Here is a 17303-nt window from a genome sequence, read left to right as displayed (position 1 = left end):
GAGCAGGAGGACTGCCCGGGGAGAGCAGAAAATGCCGGCATCCAGGCCGATGTGGGAGAGAAACTCAGTTGCCTGCTTCTCACATGTGGGGACTGAACCACAACCCAGGCACGTGCCCTGACTGGGAATCGAACCAGCAACCTTTTGGTACATGGGATGGCACTCCAACCTGCTGGGCCACACCAGCCAGGGCAGCATTGGTAGTTGTTACAGCTACCAGATGATTCTGACGTGCAGTCGAGGTTGGAAAGCCACCCACCCAGCCAAACCCCTCAGTCTTCAGAGGACGGACCTGCAGCAGACAAGCCTTTAGCGATCCCCTCCCTTCGCTCACTGCCGCCTCCAAGCCTGTAAGCTGCCAGCTCCGTGACTACCAGGACCTGCCCCTTCTAAACGGCACCAGGCCCCTGGAGGGGACAGCCCCCTCCACTCATGAGAGAGAAGCAAATACGTCCCCTCCATAACCAGGAGGCAAAACGGCAGCCCCCACTGCTGTCACAGCGTCCTCCTCCACAACCCATGCGCGGCCATGACCTGCGGCACCGCCGCACTCGCTTGCACAGGCTCTGTGAACTGTGAAGTGCCCCGGAAAGGTGCCACATCGCTGCTGAGCCTTCATATGCAGCGGGGGCCCCCGCAGCAGCCCCATGCGGAGCGAGATCCGCAGGGGTGTACTTGGCCCCCCACCCATTTGCTTCCCATCATACGTATTCTTGGGCATCTTCTGGCCGCTATTCTACGTTCTCACTGGAACTATTTTTTAAAGCAAGAAGCGTTGTTTTTGTCTCTCGAGGAAGCGTTGTTTGTTCCTTGAGAGGGAGGAACCTTGTCACCGTGCCCTGTGCTCTTCCTCCGTTTGCTTCTCTCAGCTCAGGCCATGCCACTGGGGCCAGTGCAGCAAGGGTGACGACGACAACGGGCACGTCTCAGCTGCGTGGCCACCCGACGGGACGAGAAGGGGCTGGCGTGGTGACAGTGCCCCCGTTTGCAGACCCAGCACTAGGCCGTTGGGAGCTGCTGCGGTCACCCAGTGTTTTCCTGTCATTTCCCTGGGCTTCCTGAGAGGGCGGGCAGGCACCAGAAAGTTCTCTCACACCCGCGGGGAGTGCCGGTCACCCCGACCCTTCTGGGGGCCTCTCTCTCTCTCTTCCTTCTTGGAGTCCTCTCCCTGGGAAACCCGCGGTCTGTCTCCATTCTGGATTCTTTCTGTTTTTCCCTGAGCGGAAAGACTCGGGGAAGATCTGCCTGTTCCGCTTGCTGTGACAGTGAGGAAGCCGCCCTGGGGCCTGACGTAGGCGGGCGGGTGCCCTGTCTGTGTTCAGGACCATGGTCAAGGTGTCAGAGGGAGGTGGGCTTTGGTGACAGGCTGTCAGAGGGCGCTGCGTCGTCACGATAAGGTCACGGAGCCGTCGTCAGGGTTTCCTTCCTCTCGGGCAGCAAAGAGCTGAGCCCGGGACTGGACAGCAGGCCGAGGCCGGTGACCCTCCAGGGGCCAGATCCAGGCTGCCGACTGCTTTTCCGCACCGTTCTGCAGGGACACCACACGCGTGGATTCATGGATGGCTGGGCAGTTGACTCAGGAACAAGTAAGGAGGCTGAAGTCTCTGTCCCAGCAGGCCCACCAGCCGCAGGAACCGCGCCCCCACCTTCTGCCCTGCTCCCCCCGCCCCGCAGGCGAGGGGCCAGGAGCAGGGGTGGGGGCGCAACCTGGAGACTCCCTCCTGCCACCGGCCCCTGCAAGTGCCCGCCCACCTCCTTCCCGGCCCAGGGCTGCGAGGACAGGTCGGCTCAGGGACCTGTGCCATCCCCAGAGGTCACGGCTTCAGAGGAGCGTGGGCAGGCATCTCAGGTGTCCTGGGATCCAGGAACGTGTCCATGGCGTGGCGAGGGGCTTCTTGTCCTTGTGGCCCTTCCACAGCTGGGGCGGGAGCCCACACAGACGGCCTTCCACCTGACCAACACTGCCACCTGCACTGGGTGTGAGCTTCCTGGAAGCGGGGCTGAGACTGCCCCATTCTACCTATGCTTCTCCGGCCCTGACAAGCCACCCTTGACACATGGCTGCCGTGGATGGAGCCAGAGAAGGCTGGACTGGGTTTGGGTGACGTCCTGAGCCGGTGCCTGCTCAGGCCCACACTGGCACCTGTCCGAAACACGCCGCCCAACCAGAATGGGGGGGGAGCGCCACCTGGTGGTGGAAAGAGCAACCAGGCCTGGGGGGCCCTTGGGGCTCACGTCATACAACTGAAATCAGCACTGGGGAGCCCAATGGGGGCATCCAGAGCCATCTGTCTGCTGGGGCGCCTGCCCAGTGGATAGGTGCCTAGCAGACTGCTGGCCCAGCTCTGGACAGTGCACAGGGACTGACCACGGGGCAGTTAGTGGCCAGCACCCCCCAAGGCAAGGGGTGTGCTCCAGCCGTCAGGGCACACGGGCTTGCCGCTGGCATGACAGGGTTCGGGGTCCTGTACATTCTGACCCACCTCATACAGGAAGACAAACCCCGGGAAACGCCCTTTCCCCCGCCTGGCGCACAGCGCGTTCCAGGCACCTGGAGCTACACTCTCCACTTTCCAGACGGGAAGAGCGAGGCTCGGAGAGACCCAGGGACCGCCAGGCCCCTCAGAGGCGTCAGCGGCAGGTGTAAGACCCACCATCCGCTGCTGTTTGGTTTTTTTGTATTTTTGTTTTTTTAACTTGGACGCTGCCTCAAAGTCGCTTCTAGGGAAGAGCCAGCAACCTGTTCAACCCGGGAGCACCAAGCAGCTGCAAAGCCGGTGAGGAATGAGGAAGCCCCGTGCCCTTTGAGCAGCCCCCTTTTACAAAACCGAGACCCTTCTGAGCGAGGGCTGCTCCCCTGCTCCCAGGGGTGACGCTGCTGCGCCCTGACTGGTCCCAGCGGTGTGGCGGCTTCCCGGGCCTCCAGCAGGTGTTCGTGATGCAGGCAGCCCTGGAGGGGCCGCAGACAGGAGCCTGACTCAGGGTCACAGTGTCAGACAGCTTTGCGGGGCACAGAGCCCAGTCGGGCAGGTGGCCATGGGTAACCCCAGGCCAGTCACTGATGGCCACTCTCCATGTCCACTCGCCCAGCAGTACACAAGGGAAGCCGTTCCCAAAGACAGTGGGTGGAGGGCACAGGGTGTGGTCAAGCAAAGTGGCCTCTCTGCAACATGGCCGTTAGGACAGCTGACACACCCACGGGCTGCAGGAAGAAGACACGGATAAGACAGTGGGGACAGCAGCAAGCAAAAGGGGAGAAGCGAGCAGAGGTTGAATTCGAGCCCCTGGTGCCCCAAGCGCCCTGCCTCGCTCCATCGACAGATGGCTCCCCCCACCACGTCTGTGCTTGCTGCTTGGAACACAATTTCCTGTGGACTGTGCCTGACCCCAAAGTGGCAGCTCCGGGCTCTCCCTGACCGAATGCCCCGCTGTGAGACAAGGGTGTTCAGAGACTCCACAGGGACCCTCTGTGGTGGGACAATGACATTGTTAGATCACAGGCTGCGATGGCAGGCAGCCGCCCCTGCAGGGACCCCGAGCTCACAGACAGGCAGCAGGGTTCCCCTCACCTCCGGGACCTGCAGAGGCCCCGGCAGATCCCGCCATCCCTCTGGGCGCCAGGGCCACCCACCCACATGTGTCTGGCCACATTCAGGGGTCACGCCCTGAAATGCAGTAACATATTAAACCGAAAGTCAACCGTCTGCAAAGAAACTGGCCACGTAGAGGAATTCAGAATTAAACCGCCGTCTGGACAGAGAAGTCGTTTTATAATGAGAGCAAATGTTCCCTCAGTTTGTCCCTTTCACGTGCCCAGGGTTTTATGGGTTATGTTCTGGGATGGTGCATACCTTGGTTCTCTTAAAGGGAAGGAAGGGGTTTTCTTACTTTTTTTAAAGCTATTTTTTAAAATTCTTCCAAAGCCTGATGATGGGCCCCGGGCGCAGTGCAGAGGCGTGGGTGGAGTGTGGCTAAGAGTGAGCTTCTGGTCTGTGCCCAGAGGCGGGCGGGTGAAAGGGAGCCCTGGCCCCACCCTGCAGTGTGGGTGTGACTGTGTGTGACTGTGTGTGTGTGACTGTGTGACTGTGTGTGCGCTGGTGTGTGAATGGGCATGTGTGCATTTGTGTCTGTGTGAGTGTGTTTAGGACAGTGCCATGTGTGTAACTGTGTGTGTGTGTGATTGTGTGTGTGACTGTGTGCACTGGTGTGTGAATGTGCATGTGTGCATTTGTGTCTGTGTTTGGGAGTGTCGTGAGTGTGTCAGTGCATCTGTGTGTGTGTGTGTGTGTGTGTCTGCCAGTCTGCCTGGGGGCCAAGTGCTTGGGCACACATCTGCTCCTGGGGGTGGACCCGGTAGCTCCAAGGTCACCTGTGGAGACCTCCGGTCTCCGGAAGTCCTTCCCTGGGGTAAGTTCCACCACCCATCCCCATGTGCCGGGCAGGGTCCAGAGCGTCTAACACGCCGATGCTGCTGGCCTCTGCTCCCACCCAGATTTGGGACTGTGTATTGAGGAGAAAAGCTGACTATTCTAACTGTCAGGCCTCTCAGGCAGAAGTGAGAAGGGGATCCCCTTCCTCCAGCCTGGAAGGAGGCCTTCCTACCCTGGGTGTCCATATTTGCACTCTGCACGGTGTCTTCTGTTTGTTTGTTTTGTGTGGTGTGTTCTGAAGAGCCGGTGCATTTTGTTTCAAAGTCAACACCGCAGCAAAGACCTTCTGCCAGCCACACAGCCCCGGAGAGTTCTCACGGCCCACCTTCCACAGGCCTGCGAGGGTGATGGGGCAGCTCACTGGGAGGGGCCTGCTGGGAACTGCCCCTTCCCCACAGCTGCCCATGAACCCGGAAGTCTGCGACAGGGTCGAAATACCGTTGTAGGTTTGCAGGTGACAGGTGGTCCCCAGACGTATCCCGGTGGTCACGTCGTGCGGTGCAGGAATGTCACGTCACTACACTGTACACCCGAGGCTACTATAACACCATCTGCCGGCCCGACTCTAAAACATTGTTTTGAACCAAAAGAGCCTGCTGGGCCTCCACGGCAGCCACCCCACCAGGCAAGGCGAGGCCACTGGTCTTCACCGCCCGGTCAGATGGCTTTGTGGGTCACAGTTCAAGGGCAGGTCATGTCTAATTCAAAGGCCACTGATGTCCAGTTCAAAGCCACTCTCCCCACTTTAAAGAACGCGCTTTTCCATTCATTTTATTTCTTGAAATCTTTAAGTGGAGAACTTGAAAAAAATAAATACATACAGACCTTGGTTCCATGTAAACATTTTTATGCTGTATTTAATTTTTAAGGCACATGGAGTTTACGCAGATCATTTTAGCTAAACTACAAAGTGAACACTAGCTACATGTGGTCGCCAACCCATTTGCCGAGTGTAAATGTCACATCACAAAACCAGGCCTAAAAGTCTGACCCCTAAACAGATGGAAACGTGTGGATGCTGAGACGTAGGACGCTGGGACTTCCTCCTCCTTTCTCTTACATGTTCACTGAATCCCACAGCAGTTACGTTAATATGTTTTACTGTCGTTCAAATGAATCGCCACAAGAGCTGACGCAGCCTTTGTTTCAACGTGCGTGTCGGCATGAACCCCTCGCCGCGCCCGGAGGAGGGGCTTCTGTAAGGTGTGTAAATGGCAGAGGAGCCCGGCAGCTCCCGAGGGGTGTCTCCCAGCCTCTGTGCTGTCTTCCAGGCCTTGCAGGGGTGCCTGTCAACACACAGCTGCTGAGAGAGGCTGGCTAGGGGAGCAGGGGAGGGGAAGCCACAGATACACCAAAACACTCTCTGAGTCAATACTTTCCACTTCCTCCCCAACTTGACCGTTTACCAGAACTGCCCAAAAGCAGTCACCGTGAATGAAATCTCTCTGGATTTTCCCATCCTGATCTCGAAATGCCACGACAAAGGGCAGAGGGGCAGCAAGACCCAAGCGAGCCCCGCAGGGCAATGTCTCGGAAGAAGCTCAGCGTTGGGTCTCAGAGAGCATGGCTGTCAGATGGGATGCAGGTGGGCTTGGTCCCTTTCAGGCCAGGGCAGGGAGAGCCTCCCACTTGCAGCTGATGTTGAGCACCCTCCATGAGAGGGGAGGGAGCAGAGAAAACCCGAGGCAGGAGGCCGGAAGGGAAGAGGAAGACAGGCTCTCTTCTGCTGTCCCCCACCCCTGGCACCAGAGACAATGCCAAGGTGGCGACCAGGCAGAATGGGGACCATCCACAGCTTCTGGTCCCTGCCGGTCTGGGGGCCCCACAGTTTTCCAACCCTGTGAAACCAATCCCGAGCATCCTCTCCAGCTCTGCAGTCCCCAACCTGCCGGCTTGCTCCAGGTCCCCTGCAGATGGCCATCGGGGCCTCACCAAGAGGTCCCCTCCCCAGTCCTTTAAAGCAAAGCAGAGCAGCCCCTGGCTGGTGTGGCTCAGTGGACTGAATGCCACCCTGCAAACCAAAGGGTTGCTGGTTCAATTCCCAGTCAGGGCACATGCCTGGGTTGTGGGCCAGGTTCCCAGTAGTGGGCGCATGAGGAGCAACCACACATTGATGTTTCTCTCCCTCTCTTTCTCTCTCCTCCCTTCCCTTCTCTAAAAGCAAATAAATAAATTCCTTATATAAAAAAAAAAAGTAGAGCAAAGCTACATGGGAACAAAACCCTGTGAGAAAGAAGGAGCGAGACACTGCGGGTTTGGAAGGCGTTCATCAGGACGTCATCAGCGGTTACGAACAGCGGTGAGATTTCAGGCGACTTTTCTTCTTCCATCTTGATACTCTCTGACATGGTTTTAAACCATTAAAATTGGCGCATATTACTTTGTGATTACAAAAACAGTGTTTTCATTCTGAAAAAAATTAAAGTACTGTTTTAGAGGAGAAAAGCAAGTTAAACATGATTATGAGAACTATCAGAGACAGACCGTTGTTTTTCAATTGGAGGAGGAATTGGACCCAAACCTAATTTGCTTTAAAACTTAAAACTGCAAAACACGTGCCCTAAATATCACAGATTACGTCAGTGAATGCGAAAGACATCAATTAAGAGGAGCTGGATAATCGGCGTGGACAGCCAGCGAGGCTGGTGCTGTTCAGATGCACCAGAGCTGACAGCGTGCAAAGCCTGGAGCATGCAGTGTTGAGTGGGTCCCCTGTGAGGTGGCATCATTAAAGCGTGAGCGTTCTTTAGCCCAGGATGGGTGTTGCGGGAAATACGAAGAACACTCTTTTCATAGCCTGGCTCGTACAACGGAGGGGTCAGACCGAGACCTTCAGCTTTATTTCATTCTCTTCGCCACATCTGAGTAGGCGCGTTCGATCTCCCGGTCAGCCGGACACGTGTTGGTGAACTCATCTCTGGCGTAGGCATTGTTCAAGTACCTCCAGAGGCCGGTCATTTCAGAGGGAAATTCGAAATCTCTGTACCTCTTGGCCACGATCTGCAAATGGAGAGGAAATCATCAGAGAAGGGGAAACCTCCCAGCTCGATGAGACAATCCACGCATTGAGGTGAGTGATACATTCTCTGGGTCGGGCCCTGATGTCATCCCACAGGCCTCAGGCCACCCGAGTCGCACTTGGACTTGGCATGGGACACATAGGGAGCGGGGGACAGTTACAAAGGAACCAGGTTCAAAGCAGTGGTTCCACACCACGTTGCCCACCCATTTCTCACGGATGGGCCTGGTGAGCTGCAGCCCGACTGTGCCCAGGGTGCCAGCCGGTGGGGATCCCCTGGTGTGTGAGGCAGTTTCCTGTGTGTTTTGCTGCTGGGTGCCTGGGTGCCGGAAGATTCAGGGCGGGTCTTCAGTTTCGCTTGGGCTCAGATCGAGGTGAAGCCCACGCCTCCCCTTGGGGAATCCCGCGTATCTGTTCCGCCATTCTGTCTCTGAGAGGGTCGTTTCACCGTGGTCCGCCGTGTGCACTGGACGGATTCAGGAGCCAAACAGACACAAATCCTCACCCCGGGGAAAACTGGGAGTAAAGACCATGGGCAACGCAACACTGGTGTGTTTCCTTGGGCTGAACGGGGGCTGCTGGGAAACAAGCTACAAAGGGGGGTGTATACTGTTGGGGACTCTTTATCAACTCCCTCGGCCCGCCTTAGCCAAGAGCACAAACTGGGTGGCTGAGGCAATAGAACTGTGGTCTCTCATAGTCCTGGTGGACAGAAGTCCAAGATCAAGGTGTCAGCGGGGCCATGAAGGTTCGAATGGGGGACTGTTTCTGACCTCTGTCAGAGCGGCTGGCAGTTCCTTGTCTTGTGACAGTGTAACTCCAGTCTTCCCATGGTGTTTTCACTGTGTTTGCATCTCTGAGCCCAGACTTCCCCTCTCATAACCGTATTGCATGGGGGCCCCCCACTCCACTATAACCTCAAAGTGATCTCCACTGATCATCTGTGAAGACCCATTTCCCAGTGAGGTCCCGTTCCGAGGTCCTGGGCATTAGGACTTCGGCATGTGAGTTTTGGAGGGACACAATTCACACCCCAACAGGACCTGGGGCTACACAAACCAGTCCGCTTTGCTGCCTCCCATCCCACTGGTTCTGCAATGCCTGAAGTGATGTGGGACCTAACCACAGATGGGACAACCGGGGTGGCACCAGAACAGGACCCTGTGACTTTGAGAAAGCCTCCTACTCTGTTTAACATCTTCCACTTGAAGTCAGCCTTACTGACATTAATGTTAAGAATTCTGCTCTCCTTTTGCTTGCATTTGCCTGGTTTAGGTTTGCCGTCTTTTTTTTTACACCTCTGAGTATATCTATAGTGTGTATGACTCTTACAGATGGAAACTTGACTCGTATTATATTTCCTGAATGTTATACTTAGTTTTTCACCTATCTTCATATATTTGTGTCTATTTCCCTTCTGATGACTTAGAAGGTTCCTGGTCTGATTTAACTCTTCCCATTGTCTCCTGTATAACCTGAAATAGTAGGAATTTTCTATTTCTTGATTTATCAATTTCAGATGGTGTCTCTTCACTCCTGTGTGTGACAAACGAGGGAGTTGGTAGAACCCCACCTCTCACCCTTCCCTCCCCTGTAAACGTCCGCTTCCAGGCGCGTCCGCCCCAACCGACCCGTTTGCTGGGTCCCGTTCTGTTCTGTAATTCCCACTGGGTTCAGTCTCAGTCCTGGTGTTAGATCTAAGGAGGTTTATGTTTCCCTGCAGTCCTTTACGTCACACATCTCTGTGTTCAGAGTCTTATTTCTATTATGACTTTATTATTTCATCATAGAGTAATTCTATCTTTTAAACTGGCGTGGGAGTATTTCTTTTATTGAGATCAGGAGTCTAGATAAAAACAATTTGCCTAGCTATAAAATTCTTACATCACAGCACCTTCCCCTTAATTCTCTGTAATGTTAAGCCATTTTTCTGTTTTGTTTTTGTTTTTGTTTTTAATGTGGTCATGGAGACACACAAGTCCAGTCTGAGTTTCTTCCCTGAGTAGGTGGCTTTGCTCCTTATTTAATTCATCATCATCATCATCATCATCATCATCATCATCGCTGCAGTTGTCATTATTGTCCAGATGCCAAAAGAATTCTTTTCTCATCCTTGGATTTCAATGGTTTGCCAAAGATGTCACAGCGTGTGGACTTAGTGGGGCTCTGGCTTTCTAACCGTGGCGTGCCGTTTGCTCCGAAGGTCAGGGCGTCCTTTCATCCACAATGACTGTCCCGTTGAGCCTCCTTCTCTTCCTTTCTCATCCCCTGTTCTCTTGCACCCGACTGTGTGCACCAGGGGTCTCTCTCGCCTGCTGGTCCTCTTCTGTTTGAGTCGGGGTGGCTTCCTCCCACCCGTGCCCCGCACGCCGACTCATTTCTGCAATGTCTTTTTCTACGTCTTATTACTTCTGATATAACTTTTACTTGTGCAGTCATTTTATTTGCCTTCAAGTTTTCTTCTTGAGCTCTGCCAGCCTGATTTCCATCTTCTTTGTGGTATTACATATACTTTTCGACATCTTGTGTTGCATCTTTGAGTTTTTTCCTTGAAACATCCATGAACCCCCATTTCTTGGAGGCCGTGGAGAAGTATGCATCTGGAGTGTTCTTTCAGTCACTGGAGCAATGCTGCGCCAGATGTGTGTTCCCCGTCTGCCTTGTCCTCTGCTTGCCGTTCTCTTCATCCCTCTCCCCCTCCCCACCCACAGAGGGGTCCCACTTGGATTCTCTCTGCTTATCTATTGCACCTACTGTTTGCTTAAAAATAGGGCCAAGGGCCCTGGCTGGTGTTGCTCAGTTCGTTGGAGTGTCGACCCATAACTGAAAGGTTGTGGGTTCAATTCCCGGTCAGGGTATATGCCTAGGTTACGGGTTCGATTCTCAGTCCGGGCACACACATCCCAGATCTTCTCTGATCTTCTTATTTCCCTGATCTTCTCTCCCCATCCTCTACACCAAAGATGGAGCTCTGGACTGGGCAGGATTTGAATAATAAAGATGCCCCAGCATGAGACCTGGGCTTCTTCCTGGGGCTTCTGAGGTTGCTGAGGGCCAAGGGTATGGCACTAGTAATGGTAACAATAGCAACAGCTGTAGGTGACCGAGAGGCCGGGCACCCCGAGCGACAGCCATAACTAAGGACTCCGGAGAGCACCATCTGCCACAGAGTCTCAGGCTCACTCCCAGAAGCTCTGATGAGGTGGGCTGGGGGGGCTGGATCGAGCAATTTACATTTCTAGAAAGCTCCCCAAACAATTCTTATGCCTTCGCCTGTTAAAGAAGAGCTGCTCTAGGGGGTCTTTAAGCCCTCCCAGTGTACGATCCCTGACTTTCATTTCTTGTTCAACTCTCTGGGAAGACAGGACACCAGACCCGGCAGGGAGGCCCAGCCAAAGAGCCACCTCTGCCCCCGGCTGGCGGGGTGGATGCCACCCTGGCAGGGCTTTGTTTACCTGGACCACCACCAGCCGCTGGCTGTGTGCCCGTTTTAACCCTCGCAGACTCCACTGCTCATATCCAGGCCCTGGGCGCCGGATGCCGGTACGACCCTCAAGGGCTATCATGGTGCTTTTCTTCTGGCTGCGGGGACAAGACCTGGGGGAGCAGGGACGAGACCTGGGGGAGCCAGGTGCCCAGGAGGACGTCAGAAGTCCGCCTGAGACCAGCCACGTTTCTGAAGCCTGGGTGGGGCCACCTCACACAGAAACAGGCCAGACTTCTCAAGTTTTGGATGGTTTTTGCTGTCCGGCCAAAACACACGTCAAAATGAAATAAAACAGACCCCCATTCATGTGGCGGGAGGAGCAATGCACCTTAATAATGTGGAGCTTGGGTAGGAGGTTGCAGTCAGCCAGCGTGAGCTCGTCCCCATCCAGGAACTTCCGTCCGGAAACCGCCACCTCCTCCGTGCTGCCGGCATCAACTTCGTTGGGCAGGGGGCTGTTTAAGTAATTGTCCAGTTTCTTCAGGGCCTTCAGCAGGTTCTTCCCATGAACTGGAACAGGAAGGTGAACGGGACAGGAAGGGCCCCATGAGCGAGCGCCAACCTTTCTCTAGACAGGAGGGAGGGAGGACAACCTGGCCTCGCCCCTCCCTGGAAATAGCTCCGCTGTCCAAATGACCCTGCAGTTTCTAGAACCCACTCGTTCTTTCAAAGCCCTTTAAGGAAACCCTACCACGAAGCAGGCCCAGCGGCAGTGGCATTAAAGCAATTCCCACAATGCAGCTGGGAACACCTGGTGACAATTCTGTCACTGTAAAAAATGTTGTTTTTTAGGCTTCCGACCTCTTGAGGGGGCACTCAGTGTGCTGAAAGCCACCTGCAGGTTTGAAGTTGGAGGCACTTTCTCTTGTTCTATACACAGGTCCCTCCCCACCCTGGGGAATGACACAGAATTCCCAGCATCTCCTATGAAACTGCCCCTGAGGCCGAGGGGGGGGCGGCGAGTATGGAAGATGGAACCTGGGAAGGGGGTAGGTACTCACTCTCATTGGCATCCTTCTTGGTGTTTTTTATAAATGCTGAGAATTTGGCAAACACGTCATTTCCTGCAGAGTTAGATTCAGGGTGCTGGGTCGCCAGCTTGGGGTACCTTGAAAAGTTCAAAACTAGACGGTCACAGATGAGCGATGTTTGAGTTGAGATGAAACAAGGGGGAGCAGGTCTTTGCTGAGTGGGCACGAACATGACTTCCCCTCAAATGTTTCCCTAATCTTTCTTTTATCTTCCAGGTTCACAGCCACACAGTTGAGGGAGAAAGGTCTAGACTGACTGTTCTCATGCTGAGCACAAGGCTCACCTGTCCTCCCTGCTCTGAGTTCCCTCTCTGCTACAATGAAGGTGAAGGACGAAAGGTTCCGTTCCAACCGTGATGTTGCACGCCAACACGCACTCCTTCCCTTCCAGCCGAGAGCCTAAGACGTGGCCCACCCACGCAGCATCAACCAGCCTGTCCCCCCACTTCCTGCCATCAAGCCCCACTTGCCAAACTGTAGGTTCAGAGAAAAGAAATCGGGGCCACCTTCCCTTGAGGCGTCTAATCTCGCCCCGTGTTTTCTGAGGCGCACAGGTATGGTTCGGAAGAGCCTGTCTTGGCCACAGAAAACCAAACACACATGGCCAAGAGCTTCAGAACCATCTGTGAGGGGGGTTAGCGAGGGAGGATGGTGAGGGAGGACGGTGAGGCTGTGGGGCTGGGCTGTGAGGCCTACCTTGGGGGAGCCAATTTCTCCTCCAGGAACTCCTCAATCTTATTCACGTCCATCTTCACCTCCCCATCAAAAGTCACGAAAGGAGGGTTCGTCCCGGGAGCCAGGTTCTGCAGGTCCGCGGGTTTCCTGGGGCGGGGGAGGGGAAGCTGTGTTAGCAGCGGCCAGGGTTTAGACTCATCCCCAAGGCTAAGCATGTCCTCCCAGTCGAAGAGAAACAACCCTGAGAGCATCAAAAGACGCTGTGCCTTTAGAGAATGTCTTACCAGCACCGAGAGTGTGGCCCCTTCTCTGGACCTGGAGGTGGAAAGGTCCACTCTCCCCAGAGCTACCAGCCGGGGTGGGGTTCGGATAGGCTTTGGAGAAGTTCAGGGCTGACCAGTAAGTGGGAGAGGAGGTTCCTCCGGGCGCCCCCAACACCTACTCCTTCCCGATCACGTGGGACTGCTCTTGTAATGCCTGCTCAGCCCACGCTCGGCGACAGTGCAGGGTACCGATGGGGGGTGGACACACCCATGATAACGCCACGTGTCTTGGTGTGTGCACGCATGTGTAATTAAGTAGTTATTTCGACAATGCAGAAGCCTCGTCTTACCTTTTCAGGTCCACTGTTGTTACATTAAATATAACGCCCTTCAGCCAGAGAATCATGAAGAGGCGCTGAGAAAACGGGCAGTTCCCGATACTCTCTCCGTCATAGCCGGCCTGCAGGCAGAAGAAGAGCACTTGAGGGGGCCAGTCTCACCCTCACCGATGCCCGGTGCTGTGGGGCACACACCCAAGACGGCCGTGTGTTTTTGTTCATGGTCACGGTACTGTACATATCCTTCTGAGGCCCCTTCACTCAGCCCCTGTGCCAAGGTGGGTTGGGGGCGGGAAATGGGGAGTGGACACAAAGTACCCTTCCCCGGACCACTTCCTGCTGCATGGGGCCTCTGAGCCAGTTCGCAGAGGGAAACAACGGTAAGAGGCAATTCCCTTTGTCATCAAAGGCAAAGGAGAAAGACACCTCGGTCCCGTCACCCTCTAGCTGTCAGTCCTCTGCTGAAGCCACATTCCTGTCTTTCCAGGACGATCGTGCTTAAACCAGACCAGCAGACACTGCCAGTGAGACAGCACCCCTCCGGGCTGTGCTCGGCCTCGAAGTGGGACCGCGGGATAATACGCACTGTGAGACCCCTGGACACTACCCAACTTTCATGTCCCCCCTCTGATTCACAGGGGGCAGGGAGATGGGGAGCAATTGCACTTGGGAGGTAGATCATTACGCAGTTGGCGTGGAGGGTGGAAGTTTATGAAACGCTTCCCCTCCGATGACAAAACATGTCAGACCCACGCCTGCGTCCCCGGTGTAGGCACGGAGCACGCTGAATGCGCACCGCACCACACCAACAGAGGACACCCGCAGGGGCTGGAGAAGCGAGGGGATGCGGGAAACCACGTGGTGGAGTCGAGGGGGGCAAAGGCAGTTCCAAAACTCGCCTTCCTCGACCATGGTCCTCACGGCACGCAGCTCTGACAGGTCATGGGGCTGATCAAACGGCACTGGAAGGGCAAGGAGGTGGCTTGGACATGCCCCTCCCATCACCAGACTTCAGCGACACAAACAGCCATGTTTGAGCTGGGAAGTCCACTTAGGCCCCATGTCCTTAAAATTAAAAAAAAAAAAAAAAACCCTAAGAAAAGAGCACTCTTTGTAGGACCTGAGTTACAGAAGGACACCAGGCAGAAAGTGACCTGATGTTTGGGGAGCTGAAAACAGAAGCCTCAAAACAACTGGACAACTAAAGGAGGGAGGGCTCCCGAGACAGGCTTCCCTGGCAGAGTGTCCGAAGTCACCAGGAAAGGTCCTTGGGGACCAGATGCCCTGCAAGTAAAGAGTAAGAGACCCACAGCCCGGGGTTAAAAAGACTTGCCTGGCCTCTCCACAGAAGGCGGAACGCAAGGGGCCAAAACGCCCGTGAGCAGGTCTCACCACTGAGAGCCAGCGGGCAGTGCAGGTGGAACCACAGAGAACCCCGCCTCACCTCTACCAGAAAAAGCACTGACCGCGCCATGTGCGGACAAGCACCCAGGGCGGCCGCATCTTCCTTTATCGCTGGTGGGAGTGAAAACGGGCACGACTGGTTTGGAAAACCATTTGTGTTCGCTACCAAGAGCCACGCACGCATGCACCTAGCGACACAGCGATTCCACGGCCAACAGAAATGCATGCATGCGGGTCCCGAAGACACACGTCCCAACGTTCTTAGCAGCACTGGTGTAATAGCCAGACCCGGAGACCACCCAATGCCAGGAGAGCAGAAGGAATCACTCAGCTGCAGGGTGGCCGTGCAGAAGGCCCCTGCCCCACGTGGAAACGCACTGGCTATTACACAGGCAGCCGTGAGGACGGCTCTCCCCCCGCAGAGAAAGAACTCAGGCTGCAAAGAATCCTGCGCAGCTCTGCGCAGGTGAAGTTCGAACGCGGGCAGCCGTCTCTGGGGGATGGAGGGCAGAGCAACAGGCGCCCTGGCAGTGCAGGTGCGTGCGTCTGGGAGGGACGGGAGGGAGCCCTTTCTGGTGGCGGACGCGTCCCATGGCTCAATTTAGGTGGTGGCCACACAGGTATATTCACAAAGTCTTAAGGTTTGGTTATGTGGGTGCATGTTGTACTTAAAAAAGAAAAAAAGTAAAAATATTAATTCAAAAGAATACAAACATTTGGATCCGGTAGGTCTGACGTGGGGCCCAGGAATCTGAATTCTTAATAAGCACCCCCCCCCAAGGTGATGTGATTACAGGGGCCCATGAATGTGATAGGTAGCCTTTAAACACATGAAGAGGCACCAAGGCACCCAGATGACTGAATTCAGAGTCCCCCAAACTCCGGGCACTTGCTTCACACTCTTCCAACCCCTCAGGCACTCCCTTCCTGCCTCCAGCATTTACTGGCCAGTCCACCTGGCAGAGGGGAGTGGCTGAGCATCCCCCCGCCCCCTACTCCAGCTGGAGGCTGTGAAGCTGCTGGAAGTCTGAGGGGCAGGAAAGTGGATGGTAGTCATTACAACTCCCCTGCCACTGGGCCCTGAAACAGCCCGGCCACCTGAGGCCGTGCCCCACCTGGGGGTCCCACCCCCGCATGGCCACTTTGAAGGATGCCTGTCTCCTGCTCACCCTGTTCTAGAGTGAGAAGCAGCACAGAGCAGAGTCTAGAAAGGTCCCAGCAGCTTGGGGCTTGGGATCCAACCAGGCTACTTCCTCACCTGCTGCAGGCTGGGGCAGAGTCAGGCCAAGAAGGGGGGCGGGAGAGATGGGCGCAGGGACACAAAAGCACATATTTTGGCCAGCCCTGACTTGTTCCGCAGCTTCCAAGCCTCTTCTTTTTCTAGTGGTTGCACTGAGCCCAGGAAGGTTTGAGAGAGAAGCCCTGCAGAGCGGGGCTCTGGTTTCCTCTTTCTCTTCCCCCTGCTCTCCGAACCCTCGGGGATCCCCGTACAACGCACCCTACCCTGGGCAGGCCCCCGTGAGCCCTGCCTGGGGTCTGCATGCAGCTGTGTAAGGACGAGCAAGTTCAGGGGAGAACTCCGAGTCCAGGACAGGACGGGGTTCCCGGCAGCAAGCTGCTTTCTTCCCTTTCCGTCTCTTCTATAGTTTTGAGCACACGCCAGAGTTCTCCCCGAACTTGCTCTTGCCACGTCCTGCATCCCAGCAGCCACGTCTTCAGGACAAATAAAGAAGGTAGGAGCAATAACACTCTTTAAAAAATAAAAACAGCCTCTGTCACCTGACTCTCTAAAGTCTTAGACTTCTTAAGAGGCTCCTTCCAGAGCTGCAGCAGGGACCAGGCCTGTGGCCGGGGGTGGGGCAGCGGTCCACAGGGCCACATAACGCACAGCTTAGAAGACACGATGGAAGCTGCTATGGTGCATGTCTCCTGCCCACATCCCCCAAAACACGGCCTTGAAACGGAATTGCTGCCACGCAGCATGGCCGGTGGACTGAGGCTACTACACGTTCTAGAAGAATCAGCCAGCTGTGGGGTCTGCCATTAACACCACATTTACATGTCCCGTGTTGCCTCATCTTCAACTGCTCTTAAATTTTTTTTCTGTCTCGTCTGCTGTAAAGGAGGGAGTTACGGGAACACAGTGGGAGTGATGAGGACGCCTTGCTGCCTGATTTTATTACTTTAATGTGCTTCAGTGCTGGGGTGTGACCGCAGGAAGGAGGTGGGGACGTGCCCGCCAGAGCCCATTACCAACCCGCCCGGGAGAGCGAGCCCAGGTCCTCGTACTCGTGAACCAGACGTGACGGGACAGAGGCGTGCATAGCAGGACTAACTGACAGAGTGGCCGCCGTGGGTGTATTTATCGCACGAGGTTTGCTCTCCGTTGCTGACAATGCTCTCGGGCTAATTCTCGGGCTAATTACTGTCCGGGCGCCATCTCTCAGCAGACTGCGGGGCCTGCGGGGGAAATTTCGTGTGTGTGCCTTTCCGATAACATCAAGGTGAGCTGTTGCGGATCAGGGTGTCTGTGTTTCCAGTGAAGACCCAGGCATGTGGATGACCCAGAACTGTGTGCCTCCCTTCCAAATCCAACTGTTCTGAGCGCCGAAGGTGGCAGTTCTCAGAAGGAAGTGCCGAGGCCTCTGAGGAATGT

At 55.3% G+C, this 17303-nt stretch overlaps 1 protein-coding gene across 1 annotated transcript in view; it reads right to left on the bottom strand.

Moving 5' to 3' along the window:
* Positions 1 to 5273: 5273 nt before the first annotated feature.
* Positions 5274 to 17303, bottom strand: part of CLIC6 (chloride intracellular channel 6) — a 36740-nt gene continuing 24710 nt past the window's right edge. The window contains exons 2-6 of the mRNA XM_024559698.4: positions 13256 to 13365; positions 12664 to 12789; positions 11938 to 12044; positions 11265 to 11446; positions 5274 to 7430 (exon numbers count right to left, since the gene is read on the bottom strand). Coding sequence (XP_024415466.3) covers positions 7269 to 7430; positions 11265 to 11446; positions 11938 to 12044; positions 12664 to 12789; positions 13256 to 13365 — 687 coding nt within the window. The 3' untranslated portion in view covers positions 5274 to 7268. The remainder of the gene's footprint in view (positions 7431 to 11264; positions 11447 to 11937; positions 12045 to 12663; positions 12790 to 13255; positions 13366 to 17303) is intronic.

The sequence above is a fragment of the Desmodus rotundus genome, chromosome 2, assembly GCF_022682495.2.
Source record: "Desmodus rotundus isolate HL8 chromosome 2, HLdesRot8A.1, whole genome shotgun sequence".
Lineage (NCBI taxonomy): Eukaryota > Metazoa > Chordata > Mammalia > Chiroptera > Phyllostomidae > Desmodus > Desmodus rotundus.
This window is presented reverse-complemented; position numbering and strand designations above follow the sequence as displayed.